At 37.9% G+C, this 18579-nt stretch overlaps 1 protein-coding gene across 21 annotated transcripts in view; it reads left to right on the top strand.

Annotated features, from left to right (window-relative positions):
* The window catches only part of RABGAP1L (RAB GTPase activating protein 1 like), a 460914-nt gene that overhangs the window by 122049 nt on the left and 320286 nt on the right, over window positions 1–18579 (top strand). For 2 of the 21 annotated variants that reach the window (XM_036273794.1, XM_036273791.1), the window contains one exon: window positions 16686–16719. The exons of the other annotated variants lie outside the window; for them this stretch is intronic. In XM_036273794.1, coding sequence (XP_036129687.1) covers window positions 16686–16719 — 34 coding nt within the window. The remainder of the gene's footprint in view (window positions 1–16685; window positions 16720–18579) is intronic. 21 annotated transcript variants of the gene reach the window in all.

Below are 18579 nucleotides of genomic sequence, written 5' to 3'. Positions count from 1 at the left end.
TTTGCAGGATAGAGTAATTTTGGTTGTAGGTTCTTGCTTTTCATCACTCTGAATATTTCTTGCCACTCCCTTCTGGCCTGCAAAGTTTCTTTTGAGAAGTCAGCTGACAGTCTTATGGGAACTCCCTTTTAGGTAACTAACTGCTTTTCTCTTGCTGCTTTTAAGATTCTCTCTTTGTCTTGAACCTTTTGCATTTTGATGATAATGTGTCTTGGTGTGGGCCTCTTGGAGTTCCTCTTGTTTGGGACTCTCTGTGCTTCCTGGACTTGTATGTCTGTTTCCTTCACCAAGTTAGGAAAGTTTTCTGACATTATTGTTTCAAACAAGTTTTTGATTTCTTGTTCTCTCTCTTCTCCTTCTGGCACCCCCAAGATGCGAATGTTGGCACGCTTGAAGTTGTCCCAGAGGCTCCTTACACTATCCTCGTTTTTTTGGATTCTTTTTTCTTTTTGCTGTTCTGATTGGGTGTTTTTTGCTTCCTTATATTCCAAATCAATGGTTTGCTTCTTGGATTTACGTACTCTACTATTGAATCTGTGTAAATTATTCTTTATTTCAGTTAATACCTCCTTCATTTCTGACTGTGCATCTATGATTTCTGACTGGTCCTTTTTTATGCTCTTGAGGCCCTCACTAAGTTCACCGAGGTTCTCACTAAGTTCATTGAGCATCCTTATAAGCAGTATTTTGAACTCAGCATCTGTTAGGTTGTTTATCTCCATTTTGCTTAGTTCTTTTCTTGGGGTTTTGTTCTGTTCTTTCATTTGGGACCTGTTTCTTTGTCTCCTCATTTTGGCTGCCTCCCTGTGTTTGTTTCTGTGTATTACTTAACAAGAAGTATGGGGCTAGCTGAGACCAGATGCTGCTCATTTGAAAGAATTTAGGAAAAACCTGAAGCAGGATCCAAGACAGGCCAATCCTATGGTTAAGCAGGTGGCAACAGCTTGGGTGGGCCTGAAAGTTGGGTGGGGCGGGGCCTCAGGGGATCACCGGGGCCGGGGCTACCAGTGTGAGCCAGGTTGCTGGAGTCCCAGATATGGCTTCTGTCTGCCGCCCCAGGGAAGGGCTCACCAAAGGAACAAAGGCCTCTGACAGCTCGTTTGTCCCGGAGAAAGCCCCCTCTCCAGCCCTCGCTCCAGTGCCAAACAGCTCAGTGCTTCCCTGTGTGTCTCTGGCGCCCCTCGAGTTGCCTCCCCTCTAAGCTTAGAGGGAGAGAGTCCGATAAGTCCGTGCGCGGGCCCTTTAAGGAGCTGCCTGGGGCTCCAGCCGCCTCAGCCTCCCTGAGCCTCAGTTCCCGCTGGTTTTTCCAGCCAGAAGTGATGGGGATTCTCTTCCTGGCACTGGAACCCTGAGCGGGGCGCCTGGTGTGGGACGGGGACCCCTCAGTCCTCAGGGAGGACCTTCCCAGCTGAGGTGTCCTCCTGATTTTTATCCGCCACACGTGGGTGTGGGACCAGCCCGTCCCCTCCGCCCCTCCTCCCAGTCTGGATGTGGCTGCTGCTTTAATTCCGTAGTTGTAGGACTTCCATTCAGGATGATTTCAGGCGGTTTTGAATGATGGTTGTTCTGTAGTTTAGTTGTATCTTCTGATGTGGTTCTGGGAGGACGTTATACCGCATTTACCTTTCCCCTATCTTGACCGGAAGTTTCGTTTGTATTTTTTAAATCATAAACAGAAAAGGATAGGAAGCTGTGCTGATATTTGTTATGCTGTGGTACTGAGCCCTCACTAGGGCCTTGGGCCCAAAGGCCATATGTCCTGTGTGGTTCATGAGTGACCTGAGGGAAGAAGGGGCTTGCACAACTTCGGGCTGAATAATCGTGATGTTCACACTCATATGTTCTTTGCAGAATATTGAAGTTTTTTGTAGTTTGCATGTGCTTGATTATATGGATTTACAAGTTATCTAGTTTTAATTTAACCTTAACTCCAGGATGGATAAGTAGTTTGAAAAGATCGCTGTCACAAGTTGTTACATTGCAAAATGTTTAAAAAATACTGATCTCTCCCTTCAGGTAAGATTCATGTTATGATGAGGGATGACAGAGCACCTGCTTTTGGAAATAAGCTCCTCTTGTCGAGGACATTTGACACATTTGGCAATTTAAATATCACTATGTGATTTTGTCACCGAAAACTTCATGCATGTGTTATTATAAAAACTTTTTATATCTTCCTGAAAAGAGGAATTTCAAATATGGTTAAACTTGTACAAATAGTTGCAGAGAATTAAGGACTGAATGTTAAAAGTAACATCATAATGCAGTAGCACGTGTGCATAATAAAAATAAATAATGAAAGAAATATACATATGTTGGGACTTTGTCCTCAGACAGTTTTTAGTGATTGAGCTATCTGAGCAAAAATGTGCAAAGACCATACTTCTGGGTGTCAGATATCTTTTTCATGTAAATAACAAACTGTACTTTTCATGGCTGCTCATGGGGTAGCAGCCAGAGGCATTGTTTGTTCATACCTTTTAAGTTATCAGACTTTGGGAGAAAAATTAAAATATTTTATGAACTCCTGCCACTACAGTATATGGTCATATATGTGATAAGAGTTGTACCATATATACCAAGTGCCTTTTAAGGAATGTTGCCAAGGTCTCAAGCTTGTTAACAGCAGACCTTAATATTTGAAGCCGCGGTCTCCTGCCATAGTGAACACCAACATCTCCTTCTGGATTGGAGTCTCTCCCCTCCCACATATTAATTTCTAAGCCTCAGTTTCATCATTTGTAAAGCAGGGATAATAGGAGTGTTACTCAGATTGTTGTGGGAATTAACTAAAATAATACAGTGCTTGGCACATAAGTGTTGAAGATTAGCTTCTACTATTTTTACCAATGTGATATTATTGTACATCGTGAATGTGATAATAGTAATTATGGACATGGTGTCAGTGTATACTTCTGCTTTACTATATGTGTTAGACAACTTCCAGTCACATCATTTTCCCAAGAGCACATGATGTGAATAACAGCTGTTGGAATTGAGAAAGAATCTTCTTAGAAGCATGAAGTGTCAGATTAGTCCTTTTTTTTCTGACTAGTGTATATCATGTAATATTTGAATCCTGAAACTTGACTTTGTCATGATTACATGAGTTCTATTTTAGTGGTTATCCATAGTCTAGTATATCATAAGGTCAAATTATATTCTCTAAAAGCCACTCCTCATGACTGATATAATCAGGACTGCAAGGCAGGTATTAATCTCAGTCACTTACTAATCCACTCATTTATTCAGTAACTCCATGGAGCATCTTCTGTGGGCTGCACTATCAATGGTTTTGGGGGCTATGTAGATGAAAAGAGTTCATATTCTTGAGGAGTGTAGCTTTGGGGGAAGCAGGCCTATCACAGATCGGTCCAGTGTATTCTGATACAGGTTAGAATAGGTTTCTTAGTCACGTGTGTGGAATACGGATGAGGCGGTGACAGCTCTGCTTGGGCGAGCCAGGTGGGAATTACATCTGTCTGAGCAGCCTGGGAGAGGGGAGTGCAGTGTGGGGTATTTATGTATCGATTCAGCTGCCAGGTAGTGATGTGGTTGGATTATCCAGGGAGTCTTAGAAAGTGAGATCAGTGTGTTCTTTCCTCCCTTCGCTCCCACCCCAGATGTCCAAGTGTATCCACTGTTCACGGATCAATGCTTGTCCCTGTTAAATGGGAAGAATGTAATACAAGATTATCCTTGTTAGAATAAACATATGAAATGAAGAACCTCAGAAAATGTCATAGCAAAATGATATCACAAGAGAATATTTAATTGGTCACCTAGGATTGATGTAATAGAATTTTAACAAGTAATATAATATCTACTCAATCGATGTTTGAGTACCTATTCTCTAAGTTCTGTGCTAGGATGGTAATACATATTAATTTTTTAAATCAGTGAACTGCAGAAATACCATCTATTGGCTAACTATGAAACAGTATAAACTTGCAAAGAAGAAGGCCAAGTTTATAAACTACAGAGAGCCTGTGCACAACCCTCTATCAAGGAGAAAAAGGGGCAATAGTTGCCAATATTACTTTGGCAGTTGCTGCAAAAATCGTTTTGGAATATAAATAAAATAAAATAAGCAACCATTTTAAGATTCTGCAAGTTCTCTGCTTTTTTGAGCATTGTATGGACAAATAAAGCTTCCCCGAGTTTCTCCTTGTCAGAATATTGGTATTGCTCAGAATAAAGCTTGTCTTCTCTCTGTCCTCCACTGTGTTATGTAGCAGATGGCTTTTAATAAACATGTAGCTAAAGAAAACTTTTTACTACTTTGTTGGAATGTACTATAATTATAGTTACAGACATTCTCAAGAGGAAATGTGTTTAAATTGGTATTTTTCTTATGATTGAATAACATTAGGTGAATATTTAATTGAAAAGTGAAATTATGGTATCAGTTATGTATTTTTTTTATTTGATAAGTTTTCACAAGTAAATTAAACTCTGTACACCATTTAGTCAGGTAGATGTTTGCTTTTTTCTTTTTTTTTTTACATGGTTTATTTTTTAGAAATTCAATGCAGTATGTTAATCAGCCAACACTCAACACTAGATTTCATTGAGAGGCAAGGCATTGCCTAATTACACGCTGCTCTGTTCTTGTCATCACCTTGTCTAGTTGAGGAAATGAGCTTTTTGATAGAATGGGGTTATTCCAGCTGGGTCTGTACCATTGGGATATATAAAAGCCACAGACTCTTGTACTGATACAGCCATGAAATTTACAATAATTTCTCCAGAAAATTTGGAATTCTTTAAAATTTGTTAACTAAAAAATAAGGTAGGCAAGGAGAATAAAGAGCACTCACTATATTGTAATGTAAATATCTTGAACATGTACATGTACTGGAAGGCCTTTATTTAGGGAAACTAAGAATTATTGAAAGATTTTTGAAGAAAATGCACTTATTATTTTCTCTTTTCTTGCGTAGTAAGGGTGGTGGTTTCTTACCACACAATTATATCTTTGCTTATTATTATTTTTTCACAGTAGAATTTTAATCAAATTTTCTTGGTCCTTATCCCTTGAGCTCTTTCATCTTCGATCATATCTATACTGACATCTGCATGCAAAAACTAGACTTACGCCCTGGCCGGTTTGGCTCAGCGGTTAGAGCGTCGGCCTGCGGTCCGGAGGGACCTGGGTTCGGTTCCCGCTAAGGGCACGTACCTTGGTTGCAGTTTGTCCCCGGCCCTGGTTGGGTTGTGCGGGTGGCAGCCACTCGATGTGTCCCTTTCACGTCGATGTTTCTCTCTCTCTCTCTCCCCCCCCCTCTTCCCCTCCCACTCTATCTGAACAAAAAATGGAAAAATGTCCTCCGGTGAGGATTAAAAAACAAACAAAAAAAACTAGACTTACATGTGACTCTGAGCACAAAAAGGGTCCCCCAGCTCTGACAGGTTTCTGTAAAAATTTAAAAATATATTCTTAATTACTTTCATATACTTAAACAATAATGTTCTGTTTCTCATAACAAATATTAGTTGTGTTATCCTTTAAACATAATAACTAGTTTTGAGGTTAAAGAAAAGATGGTTTTCTAATGTTACCTTCATTTTCATATTATGGAATTAGTAGGAGTACACTGGTTTGAAGGAAGGAAAATTTAGTTCCTTTAGCTTCTTTAAGAAGATACTAGATAAATACCATGTTAAGGGGTATTATTGATGGTACAATTTTTTTAGACTTTAAAGCTTTATTCCATAATCTGCCTTTTGATTTCATTAATATTAATTCTACAGAGTGTTTCAAAAAAAGTATTGTAGTTAATTTAATATGTAGTAATTTAGAAGAACAGTTATAACAATTTATTATTCTCATTTGTTCCTTTTTTCTCTGTTAAATCTTTACTTTTTCTAGATTCACAATTTTTATCAGTAATGCTTCTATTACGTGCATAATACATTTCAACTTTTTACATACCAATGTTTTTATTCCTAACGAATAATGACTACAGTAGGTAAAAGTTGCTCTTAGCCTTTTTGCTCCAGGATTGGAATGTTATGGCCGTGCACACTTACTTCTGGAAGAGAGCTTTACTTGTTACTACTGTCAGAATAACTCAATCACTTTTGCCCTTTACGAGGCCAATCTCTGACATGTTTATGAAAAGTACTTAATATTTTAATAGATGATTTTTACCTTGATACCAGCAAAAATGATGTAAAAAGGAGCAATTCAGTTTAACTCTTTAATTCTTGAGTTCTTGTTTGAAAAATATAATGGCAGTTTTTAATTGAAAATTTATATTAATTTTTCTACCCATTTATTTAGTTGGTACTTAGGTTCTCCAAGTAAGGTTCTATCTCTTCACAGAGATTCTTTAATCAGAGTCTCCAGAGCTGTCTTACTTTACTTTCTAGGGGCCTGAAATCTTTACTTGGAAGGATTTCAAAGCCCCAGTATGGGTAAGGATGATGTGGGTATATTTACAAAATTTCTATCTTATTCAGTCCTTTAGAACTGATCATGTAATCAACAGGAAAATTGATCTTTATTACATACTATTTAAAATCAAGATTTTCTGAGTAAAAAACTATAGCAGAACCTTAAATTAAGGATTGAAGGCGTTCCCCTACATAATTTAAATACTCTTTTTTCTAGTTGGAGTTGATGGTGATGATACTGAGCTACAGTTTTTCCAACCAGCTTCTGTGGACAGACCCTTTCCTGTTTGAACAGAAAGTAGATTGAGCCTGATCCTTGGGAGAAATGAGACTGCGCTAAGGAGAGCCTCCGTCCCAGTGGCACAGTGCAGCCTGCATTAAGTGTTCTGGGACTAATTAATCAGGAAACAACTCTAATTAAAAAGAAACTGCTCTCAATTGCCTGCTCAGGATATCTAATGGAAAGAAACTGTTGGCTTAGCTACTTGCTGTCCAGCTTCCAGCAGCATTCTTTAATGCTTATGCCCCAGTTGAAAGGGGGTAATTTAAGGATTTCTAGCAGACTTTATTGGAAGTGATAAACTTTTATATTTAATGGCCTTTTCAGGTGTAAATTTACGCAACAGCAGTAATTTTGGCGTTAGGATATTTTGGTTGATTTGCAAGGCTTTTTATTTATTTATTTATTATCCTCACCTGGGGACATTTTTTTCCATTTTTTGTTCAGATAGAGTGGGGGGGGGGAGAAAGAGAGAGAGAGAGAGACATCGATGTGAAAGGGACACATCGAGTGGTTGCCACCCGCACGACCCAACCAGGGCCACGGACAAACTGTGACCGAGGTACATGCCCTTAGCAGGAACCAAACCCGGGTCTCTCTGGACCGCAGGCCAATGCTCTAACCACTGTGCCAAACCTGCCAGGGCGCAAGGCTTTTTAACTTGAAATCTTACCATGTTTTTTAAATCCTGAAACAAGGTATGCCACTTAGATAGATATAATCTTAATAGATAGCATTTGGGTGTGTATGTAGGTAAATGTAAATATAAACAAACGTGTGTGTGTGTGTGTGATGCAGGATCAAAGTAAACATAAATATCTAACAACTATTAGTACATTTATCTATTTAAATCATATTGGCATTTCTGTTAGCTTAACAGTTTATTTGGCTTAACTGAAGTCTGTTTAGAGAATTAGTGTGTAAGATAGTATTTGAATTTCACAAGGGTATGTGCATTATAAATGTATTATATGTCTTACTGTTTCTCAGGCTTGTTTGTGTTTTTATGATTGTTATGTTCAGCATATCAGATATTTCTTAACTTCCCAAGTGGTAATTAATTATGAACTACTAATGAGATCTTTATACTTGTTCTAAATGTTGCTTTTGTTAATTTTACTTTCTAACTTTTGATATTTGTCTTAATACATATACAGAATTTTATTAGTTTCTAAAACAGGGAAGTAGGTGAACAAATTAAGAAGAACTGGAAAGCTATCCTCAGAAAGGATTGGAATTCTAATTTACTCTTCCTTGTATCCTTCCCACCTGTTGGCACACAGTAGATTCTGAGTATGTTTTTAGGAAGTTGGTTTCAACTGTGGCTCATTAGGGTCAGTTTTTTTCTGTGCTATTATTTCAAATCAGCTAAAGCTCAAAAGGTAAATGTTGTACAAACAGTTGCTGGTACAGCACAGTCTTAAGGTTTACAAACTTCATGGCATGCTTAGCCAGGGCAAACATAGTCTTGTGAATTTGGAGTAGTTGCTTTTCAAGGGTAGATGCATTTCTGTTAGGCTTGTAGTTTCTTTAAAGAAAGGAAGAAAACATTATTAAACCCAAATGCCAGGAACCTGCGTTGCATATGATGCACCTGATGGGGCAAGACCGCCTTGACAAGGACAGTGTGGAGGCGGGAGCCGTAGTTGGTATTCAGGGTCTATGTCCTGGCTTATTGTTTAGGGTTTCCTTTGAACTTTGGGTATGTGGATTTGTGTTAATAAGTCAGCCAATTGTTTACCTTATTTGCAGTATTGTCATATATGTTTATTTACTACATTAATTTATTTAGAAACATGTATTAATTTTCTTTGTGACTTATCTATGGATTAGCTTGATTTCAAATACTAGCATTCATTACAGTTATGCAGAAGTCCAAATGTTTAAATACTCTTAGCTCAGGGTCAAGTGGAAGATGTGTCCGAACTGGAATTAAAAACTGGAATTACCTGTACTTTATCTATGATTTCTAACTCTCTTTTTCATGTTTCCCATTGAACATTGCTTGGATCATAAAGTCAGAGAATATGACTTCTTTGTAGTGTGATCAGCTGCAGACTTATCAAAGTTTTCATCAACAAGCAGTGCCTGGTGATACAAAACACTAAAGGACAACTAAAAGCTCTCTAGAGGTGGCCTTTCGAATGTTAAGGCCTGACAGCGCATGTGCTGGTTTCTGGGGTGCTCACCAGTGTCAGTACTTACCCTCCTAAGTGCTCATGTGGCAGTGAATGAAAGCTGTGCGTCCCCCCAAACTGATGCTGAACTGATCTAAGTTAGACTCAGATAATTTTTCTTAGGTAACAGGTCATGTTCAGATTCAGCAAGGTAATAGATATTATTTCCACTGATATTATTTATAGGCCTCTACATGGAATGATTTTATTTATTTTTTAATTATATCTTTATTGTTGAATGTATTAGATGTTCCTCATTTTTCCCCCATTGACTCCCTCCTCCCCACTTCCCCCCCACCGCCTTTTCCCACACTGTTGTCTGTGTCCATTGGTTATGCAAATATGCATATAAGTTATTTGATTTATTTCTTCCCACCCCCCAACCCCCCTTCCCTTTGAGGTTTGTCAGTCTAGCAACCAATTTGTACTTCTTAATCCCTTCACCTTTTTTCACCCATTTCCCCCCCCCCCCCAATCTGGCAACCAACAAAGTGTTTTCTATATCTATGAGAATGTTTCTATTCTGCTTGTTCATTTTGTTTGTAGATTCAATAGCTATGTATTCATTGCCACTTTGTTTGTTCATATTTTTTATCTTTTTCTTCAAGAAGACCCTTCAACATTTCATATGATAATGGTTTGGTGGTGATGAACTTTAGCTTTTCCTTGTCTGGGAAACTCTTTATATGACCATCGATTCTAAATGACAGCTTTGCAGGATAGAGTAATCTTGGTTGTAGGTTCATGGAATGATTTTATTACCGTATAAGAGGAAACATTTTCTTGGTGCTCAGTTTTATCCAGTTTGTACCATACTCAATTGTTTCTTGGTCATTGACAGGTTTTGAAGATGAGAGGTCTTCTGGTGGCATATTGATATAATACCTTGAGAGGAGGGTTACAATTGGACCGTGACTATCTTCCCACTGTGGAGGTAGAGGTTCTCTGAAAGTGCCTGCAGTGGTGAAGCACCCTGAGAGCCCACATATCATCTGGAGGATTTGAAGGATTTTCTAAGGGTTCCATGATGCTTCAGGGGCACTCCAAGGAGTCTTTAAGGATTGCATAGTCCCATAAAAATATGGCAGTAAAAGTAAATGACAACTTTGCGTCACTTTGACCTTATGCAGAGTAGGAACTTAGAATACAGTCTAAGGCACCAATTCCATACCTCTCTGCAATCACCTTGATTCAGTCATTGAAGCACTGAGTTGATTCTTGAGAATCTGTTCATGCTTTGTTTACATTCACCTTTGATTTCACTATTGCCTGTTTTTGTCAAGAACATTATCTGGGACAGACCTCACAATTTAATGTGCATTCAGAACAGGTGTAGATTTTGTTAAATTCAGATTTGGATTCAGTATATCTGGGGTGGGGCTTGTGATTCTCATTTCTAACTAGTTGTCATTGCTGCTAGTTCATGAACCACAATTTGTGTAGCAAAGGTATAGGTCTTAGACTTTAAACTCTAAAATGTTTCTGAAATATTGTAAAATTATTATTAGCTCAGTGAATGCATGTAATTATTTCTGGCTAATTATATTAGTTAAGAAAGATACATATACTAAAAAGTCACAATGTAGTTAATATTTTTTATAAAATTATCTATTGTCATGGATGGCATTCATTGTAATATGGAGTTCATAACTAAGCATTATATTGTTATGAAAAGATGGACAGATAAAACAATGTAGTTTAAAAACTAAAATAGTATAGTTTCTTATAAAAGAATATATATAAGTAAATATAAAATGGTAACTGTGAAAATGGGTTAAACATAGTTCCTTTGTAAGGCTTAAGGGTTTTTTCCTTCTTAATTGATGTTTTATGTGACATTTAAATCTTCTGATATTTGGCTTTTACTTGATGGAAAAGGAGGAAGGAAAATCAGAGAATCAAAGAAGTAGATGATTTTTCTGAACGATTTTTCTCTCCTGGGTTTTGGCTGTCCACTTTCATTTTTGATTCAAGCTTCTTCTTTAATTCTGAAAATGTATGGAGACTCTTAGGTTTTTCATTTGAGCCCTAAGAACAAGAATTACATTTTACTTCCATTAATCTTCATTCCTGTACTATTTGACCCAGCACATTTAAAATCCAGGGAAGATGAGCCCTGTCCACATTCCTTCTGTCGTGTTGTTCTGGGAGTAGAGTCCTTTACTTTTGCAAACCACATTACTTGAACATGTTCCATCGTGGAAATAGTAGCTTAACATGAAGTTAAGGTTATTGGAGGGCAATTGTTTGTTTTGGAAGCGGGTGAAGATGTAGCCAGAAGATACTGTGATAAACAGTTCTCTAGGAACCCCTGGCCCGTGCCTCCGCTGCGAAACCAAGTGACACAGACTCACTGCATTAGCCCAGAGAGCCTCTTGATTTGGCTTACCGTTTAGACATCACTCCCAGGAAGAAAATGAGTGTCAGTATTATTCATGGCATATTTGATATGTGCTAAAGACATAATTATAAGATCGTGAACATACTATATATTAATCGAGATTGTTGATTTAGAGAATCTTAGGTTGGATGTTACTAATTTAATTTGTGGGAGTGCTTTTTAAATGACACTCATCATTCAAGATATGTTTAGTATTATTCTAAATGCTCAAGAGGATTTATTAACTAGCTTGTAATTTTCATTTCTAATATGCCTTTCATCTCTCCCTTTTATGCTACTTAGTTTTGTCTGAGCATCCAGTATGGATTCAGATTTTGTTGGGCCTGACAAATATATAATTTTGGGTGGGGGAAGCTCTAAGGAAAATAGTTTTTGGGCAAATTTTACAAAAATATATAATGATGTGAATATATTTCTAGGGACTCTTTCAGGACAGAATGAAGCTTAAGCGCTAAGCTTTATCTTCTGCCAGTATCATAAATTGAGAAAATACTTTGTATATTTTTCCTGTTGAAGTGTAGTCCATATGGAAAGGGCACAGATTTTATGTTACAACTGGGGTTCAAACATGGGCTTTCTCTGTCTTCTTTGCTATTGTTAGAGTCCCAGGTGCATGTTTTTCCAAGGTGACAGCAGTAGCTTCTGAAATGCTTTCCCCGCTTCCACTTTTTCACTACCCGTTTCTGTAGCCTGTTCACATTGCAGCCAGAGAACTCTTTTTATTTTTATTCTTTTAATTTTAATCCTCACCCAAGGATATTTTTTTCCCATTTATCATCAGATAGAGTGGGAGGGAGAGAGAGAGAGAGAAAGAGAGAGAGAGAGAGAGAGAGAGAGAGAACACCATCAATGTGAGAGAGACATATCGACTGGTTGCCTCCCGCACAACCCTGACCTGGGCCGGGGATGAACAGCAACCGAGGTATGTGCCCTTGACCAGAATTGAACCCGAGACTCATTGGCCCGTGAGTTGACGCTCAGTGGAACCAAACTGTCCAGGACTCTCCTAGTGTCTTTAGACTGCACCACACACTGTAGGAAGCACTTAATACTTAATTGAATCAACAGATAATGAATGTAAATAAATTTTTTAGTAATATCTCATGATGGGTTTGGATTTTTTTTTCTCTTTTATTTTCTTCTGGAAAGTATACTATTAGTAAAACTTCTTATTCTCTATCTCAGAATGAACTGCATAATATTTCCAAAGTGCCATATATCCGTACTTTGAATTATGAATCCACTAATAAAAAAATTGCCATACTTTTGGGCAAAAGGGACTGTTTAAATGCTAAGTAATATGCTTTGGGATGAAAATGCGTTATAAATATTTATATTTAATAATTTTTCTATATAACATTTTTGGAGATTTTTTTGAAGGTTTCTTTCCTTCTTTGTTTCTTTTTTTCCTTCTTTCCCTCCTCCCTCCTTCCTTTTCTTCTTTCTCTCCTAGTACAGAACACTGTTCTGTAAAAGCTATGTTCTATCTTCTGCCAAGCCCACAAATCTAATTTTGGAAGATCTTCTGCAGGTAATTTAAGTATAGAAGGTAGACTGAGTGCTCATTTTACTTTTTATTTATATATGACATCTGTTTGGAACTAAACTTTCTTTTTTAGAAACCAAAAAAAAGATATTCATGTTGGGATATGTAGGCCAAAAGCAAATGATCTGAGAAGTAAGCACCTTGTTCCTAAAGGCAAAGACATTTTAGTTTGTAAGAAAAGATGTATTTGACAAAAACCAAAACATTTCATAAAGAAAGCATCATATATAGTAGACTTTCAAGAAAATGTTTACTGAATGATGAATGAAGAAAAATGAGTGATGTGTTTCATGGCCTCTGTGGAATAGAGGATATCTTTTTTTTCTGACCCACTCTCAGAGAGATGGTAACATGGCTGTGTTCCATAGTGTTGGCTTAGATCACTCGAACCCTGAACACTGTTTATGGTGTGAAGACAATCACCTCTAGGTGTCTTACTTTCAGACTATGGGATGAGCACAGACACCAGCTCATGATTTAACTTCTGCTGTATTTCCATTCTCAGCCTGGCATTTAAAGTGTGAAAAACGCAGATTTCACCTTCATTTCGCCCCTCAAGTCCATGTATTTCTTTAACTATTCACTGCTTTTTGATAACAATAAAAATATACATTGTATTGACTTTTTTTTTTTTTATCCTCACCCGAGGACATTTTTCCATTTTTTGTTCAGGTAGAGTGGGAGGGAGAGAGAGGTAGAGAGAGAGAGAGAGAAACATCGACGTGAAAGGGACACATCATCGAGTGGCTGCCACCCGCACGACCAACCAGGGCCGGGGACAAACCGCAACCGAGGTATGTGCCCTTAGTGGGAACCGAACCCGGGTCTCTCCAGACCGCAAGTCAATGCTCTAACTGCTGAGCCAAACCAGCCAGGGCCATTGTATTGACTTTTAGAAATGTTTTCTCATATACTTTTCAGACTTTAATGTAAGACATTTCAGCTGTGTGTACACACCATATTTTAAATAAATATGAACCATATTTTATTTTTTTATCCTCACCCGAGGACATTTTTTCATTTTTTTGTTCAGATAGAGTGGGAGGGAGAGAGAGGACGAGAGAGAGAGAGAAACATCGATGTGAAAGGGCCACATCGAGTGGCTGCCACCTGCTCGACCAACCAGGGCCGGGGACAAACTGCAACCGAGATACATGCCCCTAGTGGAAACCGAACCCGGGTCTCTCTGGACCGCAGGCCGACGCTCTAACCGCTGAGCCAAACCAGCCAGGGCATGAACCATATTTTAAATCAAAATTGGGCAGTAGCCCTGGCTGGTTGCTCAAACTGAAAGGTCTTGGGTTTGATTCCTGGCCTCAGTTGGGTGTCGTGCAGGAGGCAATGAGTTTATGTGTCTCTCTCACATAGATGTTTCTCTCTCTCTCTCCCTTTCTTCCCCCCACCCCGTCTCTGAAAAATCAGTGGAAAAATATCCTCAGGCAAGGATTAAAAAAAAACAAAAACTGGGCAGCAGTTGGCTTTTTGTTTGCTTCATAAGAAACAAAGGTACTGGGAAAAAGTACTGAGTGGTTTGAACTACATTCAATGCAGTGATCTCCTTAAAATCACACTTTCTGAAGAGTCTTATTGCTACTGTGAAATAAAAACAGGAATGAATTCCGGCCTTGACTGCATTATGCATTATATTGACTTGTATATAGCATCATTCACAGCACACCTTTGTTTCATTTGTGCCCATGATTAACATTTTATTGGCATCATTATTGTTTAAAAAATTATAGCATACAATTAGAATGCAAGTTTTTGTGGAATTAAAATAAGCCAACAATAGGATTATCATTTAACATTTAGAACAAAATGGTTAAGTTGTCTTTGTTGCTATTTGAAACATGTAGGACATCAGCCACAGCATTGGGAATCTTACTGTCATGTAGAATTTTTTCATTGGAATTTGTTATGGCATTCGCTATAGATAGGGTTTGGCCCGTCAAACCAACAGACATTGTAGTATGTTCTTCTTTGTTTGTAATTTCCTGTAACTCCTATATCTACAGTGTTTGTGTCCCAGTCCAAATTTATATTGTTAACAGGTGCCCTGTAAACATAAACATTTCAGGGCTCTCAAGAACTTCAAAAAAGCATCTGGAGTTGCTATTGCGTGCTTCACATGGTAAGCATCTCGGTTCATAGATGAGGCATGTGAGGCGTTTTGGATTGGAAGAAGTCAAATGACTTTCTCCCTGTCATCCAGAACTTTCTTCCCTCATCTCCAGTAGCATTTGCCTGAGACAGGAAGACTATTTGCAACAGTTGTATTCAGAATTCTTCACAAACTTAGATTGTTATGAAAATCTCCTCAAATATAAGGAGCAAGTTAGACATAACCTAATATTTTGTATTCTACAACAAAGTAAAAACAAACACCTTAGTCTGATTATCCTGTTCACTGTCTTTTATTAGTGTTGGGGTTTAGACTAGTGTTTTCGAGAAATATAGTACATCCTCATGTTGCCTAGTAATTGACATTTTTCTCTTGATTCTGTCTGTGTTGGTTAAATCCACTTTATCCAAAGTTAAAAATTACAAATATAAGGACATTCCAGGGATACTGGGTATATTGTCTGAGACTTTCCAAAACTCTTTTATTTATTTTTTTTAAATCCTCACCCGAGGACACTTTTTCCATTTTTTGTTCAGATAGAGTGGGAGGGAGAGAGAGAAACTTCTACGTGAAAGGGACACATCGAATGGCTGCCACCCGCATGACCCAACCAGGCCTGGGGACAAACTGCAACTAAGGTACACGCCCTTAGCGGGAACCGAACCCGGGTCTCTCTAGGCCGCAGGCCCATGGCTCTAACCGCTGAGCCAAACCGGCCAGGGTTTCAAAACCCTTTAAACATCCATGTTGTGCACAAAAACTTTAATTATAATAGTGCTACACATCTACTTCATTAGGACCCTCAAAGGATTAGTTATATTATAGTTGTTTCATGAACTCAGAAGAAAGGAACTTTATTGTGGAAGAGCACTTATTATTGTAACTTATTGTTTGAGTGGCATGCTTTTACTGTGTGTTACAGTCATCATTCTCATGAAGTTCTGTAAGCAATACTTTTATATTTAATACCTTTACTCATGACCAGCACCAAGAATTTCATTTCCCTTTGGGGCATACAGCTGTTTCCAGCCTACTCAGTGCCATGTCAAGGCATAAAATCATCTTGACAGAAAGCTCTAAATTATAAATAGTCCCATAATGATATTCAGCTTGGGTGGTACATTTATAAAAGGAGTTATTAAGGAAAATGTCATTCTAACCTGTTACTATAAGGAAAATCCCCACATTTCTGCAACTGTCTTTTGGTCCCCAGATAATATTTGCATATGTAAACATTTACATGATTAGGGCTAACAAATTTACAAGTATAAAGACATACTAAGGATATTGGATAAATGTTTTCTCAAATTTTCTAAAATTTTTCTGTCACAAATACATCTTAATGTGTGCCTTTTTTCTGTGAAGACTGCTGAAAGACTGGAATATTAACACACCATGGTTTTGCTATTATTTAAAAGGCATAACTGGTAATACTTCATATGTGATAAAAGAAACAAGAGAATCAGAAGTTGATTTATTTCATTGGTATCCTATAAGTAACTTCAGAATATTGGGTATTAAACAAAATTCTGTGAGCCTGTTTTTCCCAGTTGATTATGGGTTATTTGGTGTTAGTGTTCTGATTTTTAAATACCCAATTAATTTCGGCATCTTATTGGTACATTTAAATCATTTGAGAATCTGTTTTGAACCCAAAGAATATTTTTCTTTGAACAAAATTACATTTTTTCCAAAAAGCTTCAATTTAAAAAAATAACTATATTTCTATAAATTATCTTTCTGTTTTATTCTGCTTACAGACCAGGTTATTTCAGCACATGGAAGTCGGGAAGGGTAAGAGAGTGAATGGGAGAAGCAGAGGATGGTGACCTTTGTAACGTGTACTGCTGCAGATCTTCACTCACCAGCTTTCGCCTGTGTTGTGGGAATCACTGCCAACCTCTTGAACATTGCTGGTTTGGAGCTGGCATTGTGGAGATGTCAGTGTTGAAGGAACAGGAACATTGAGTCTCTGTGAATATGTGTATATATGTGTGGATATGTGAACATGCAAAGTCGTAGCCCCCAGCTCAGGAGCTTGCAGGCATTGTTGCATGGTGATGCTTAGTGGGCCAGAAAGTACCAAAGGGATTGCTGATCTCTACTTCAGTCTTCTAATGCAGTCTTTAATCACATTTTCTTCTTTATCCAAAATCCTTCTTAATAGAGACATTTTCTTAGTTGGCCTCTGCCAGTGTTTATCCCTCTTTTAGGCATATCTTGAAAACAGCATAATAGGTTTATTCTTTTCTTTCTCAATTTCTGTCTCTTAAAAGTGATTTCTGTCAAAGGTTCAGTGTTCCCAGTTGTTCCCTGTGCTACCTAATCACTTTAGCCACTTAGCTTTGAAACTGCCTGGTGAGAAACAAAGTTGTCCTGGCACATGTAGGTCAGTCGCTTGATTTCTTCTTTTCCTCATTCCCCATAACATGACCCAAAGATGATGAGAAAGTATAATATTTTTAGCTTTCTTTTAAAAAGCTTTCTATTCCAGGTGAGTTTAAGCCACCTCAATTTCTGATGTTTTAAGAGAATCCTGCTGTTTATTCCAGATAAGGCTCTAGCTTTATAAAATAATCTTTTGTGTCGATATTCAGCAGGGGAGGAACACAAATCAGTCAATTTGATTTATTTAGCAAATATTATTACCTTCTGTTATTTGCCGGGCATTGTACTTGCCACTGAGGATAACAGTAATGAGAGACGTTTTCAGAGGAGCTCATAAATTAGTGAAGAAGATGGTTAATATACTCAGACCTCTGTTGGTTGGTGCATCAAATTGCTAAGTAAATTATTTTAGGCTCCTGCAACAGATGCTTAATGATCTTGTGGTTAATACATCCCTGGTTTGAGGGTTAGAAGGTTTTCTTTTTGTTTCTTTCTGTTGACATGTCCTCTTCCATCATATTTTTAGAGTGATCCTGTAAAGTCAGTAATGTCTGTTTATAAAGCATTATGAAATCTTTGGGCAAAAGTGCTGGGTCAACAGGACTATTTTCTTTTCAACAAACATGAACTGAGCATGTATGATTGGAGCACTGTGTGTTGGGCCCAGGAGCAATAGAAAGGTAAATGACACAGTTGTCCAGGTCCAGGCAGTGCAATGTGTGGGGTGGAAATGGGGGATGATATGTTTGTGGAGGAGGGGGTAATAATCATAATAAAGACATTTCTTTAGTATTTTCATGTGAAAGCAAATGTATGTTTAAGTGAGAATCTTCTGATAATTATATCATCTCTTACAACTCTTTTTTCATCTGTTCTTATGACTTGTAATTGAATATTTTCCATAAGCCTATGGGCACTGTAGACTCAAATATTGTTAGTTTCTTATCAACCTAGTTAAATAGTTTTCTTTAGCTTTGCCTCCATTTGACTTGTATTACCATAAAAGTTAGTCATCATTATTAAAAGACATCTTTTTAATCCCAACTACAATATGTATCAGGGTTTTGAACTTGGAATAATATGCCACACCAGCTCAGCTGGTGTGGCTCAGTGGATCGAGTGTTGTCCCATGCACCAAGAGGTCACCAGTTTGATTCCTGATCTGCAGGCTTGATCTCCAGTAGGGGGTGTGCAGGAGGCAGCCGATTGAGGTTTCTTTCTCACATTGATGTTTCTTTCTTTCTCTCCCTCTCCCTTCCTCTCTCT

Source organism: Molossus molossus, unplaced genomic scaffold (assembly GCF_014108415.1).
Source record: "Molossus molossus isolate mMolMol1 unplaced genomic scaffold, mMolMol1.p scaffold_m16_p_20, whole genome shotgun sequence".
NCBI lineage: Eukaryota > Metazoa > Chordata > Mammalia > Chiroptera > Molossidae > Molossus > Molossus molossus.
The sequence above is the reverse complement of the archived record's forward strand: the minus strand, read 5'-3'. Positions and strand labels throughout refer to the sequence as shown.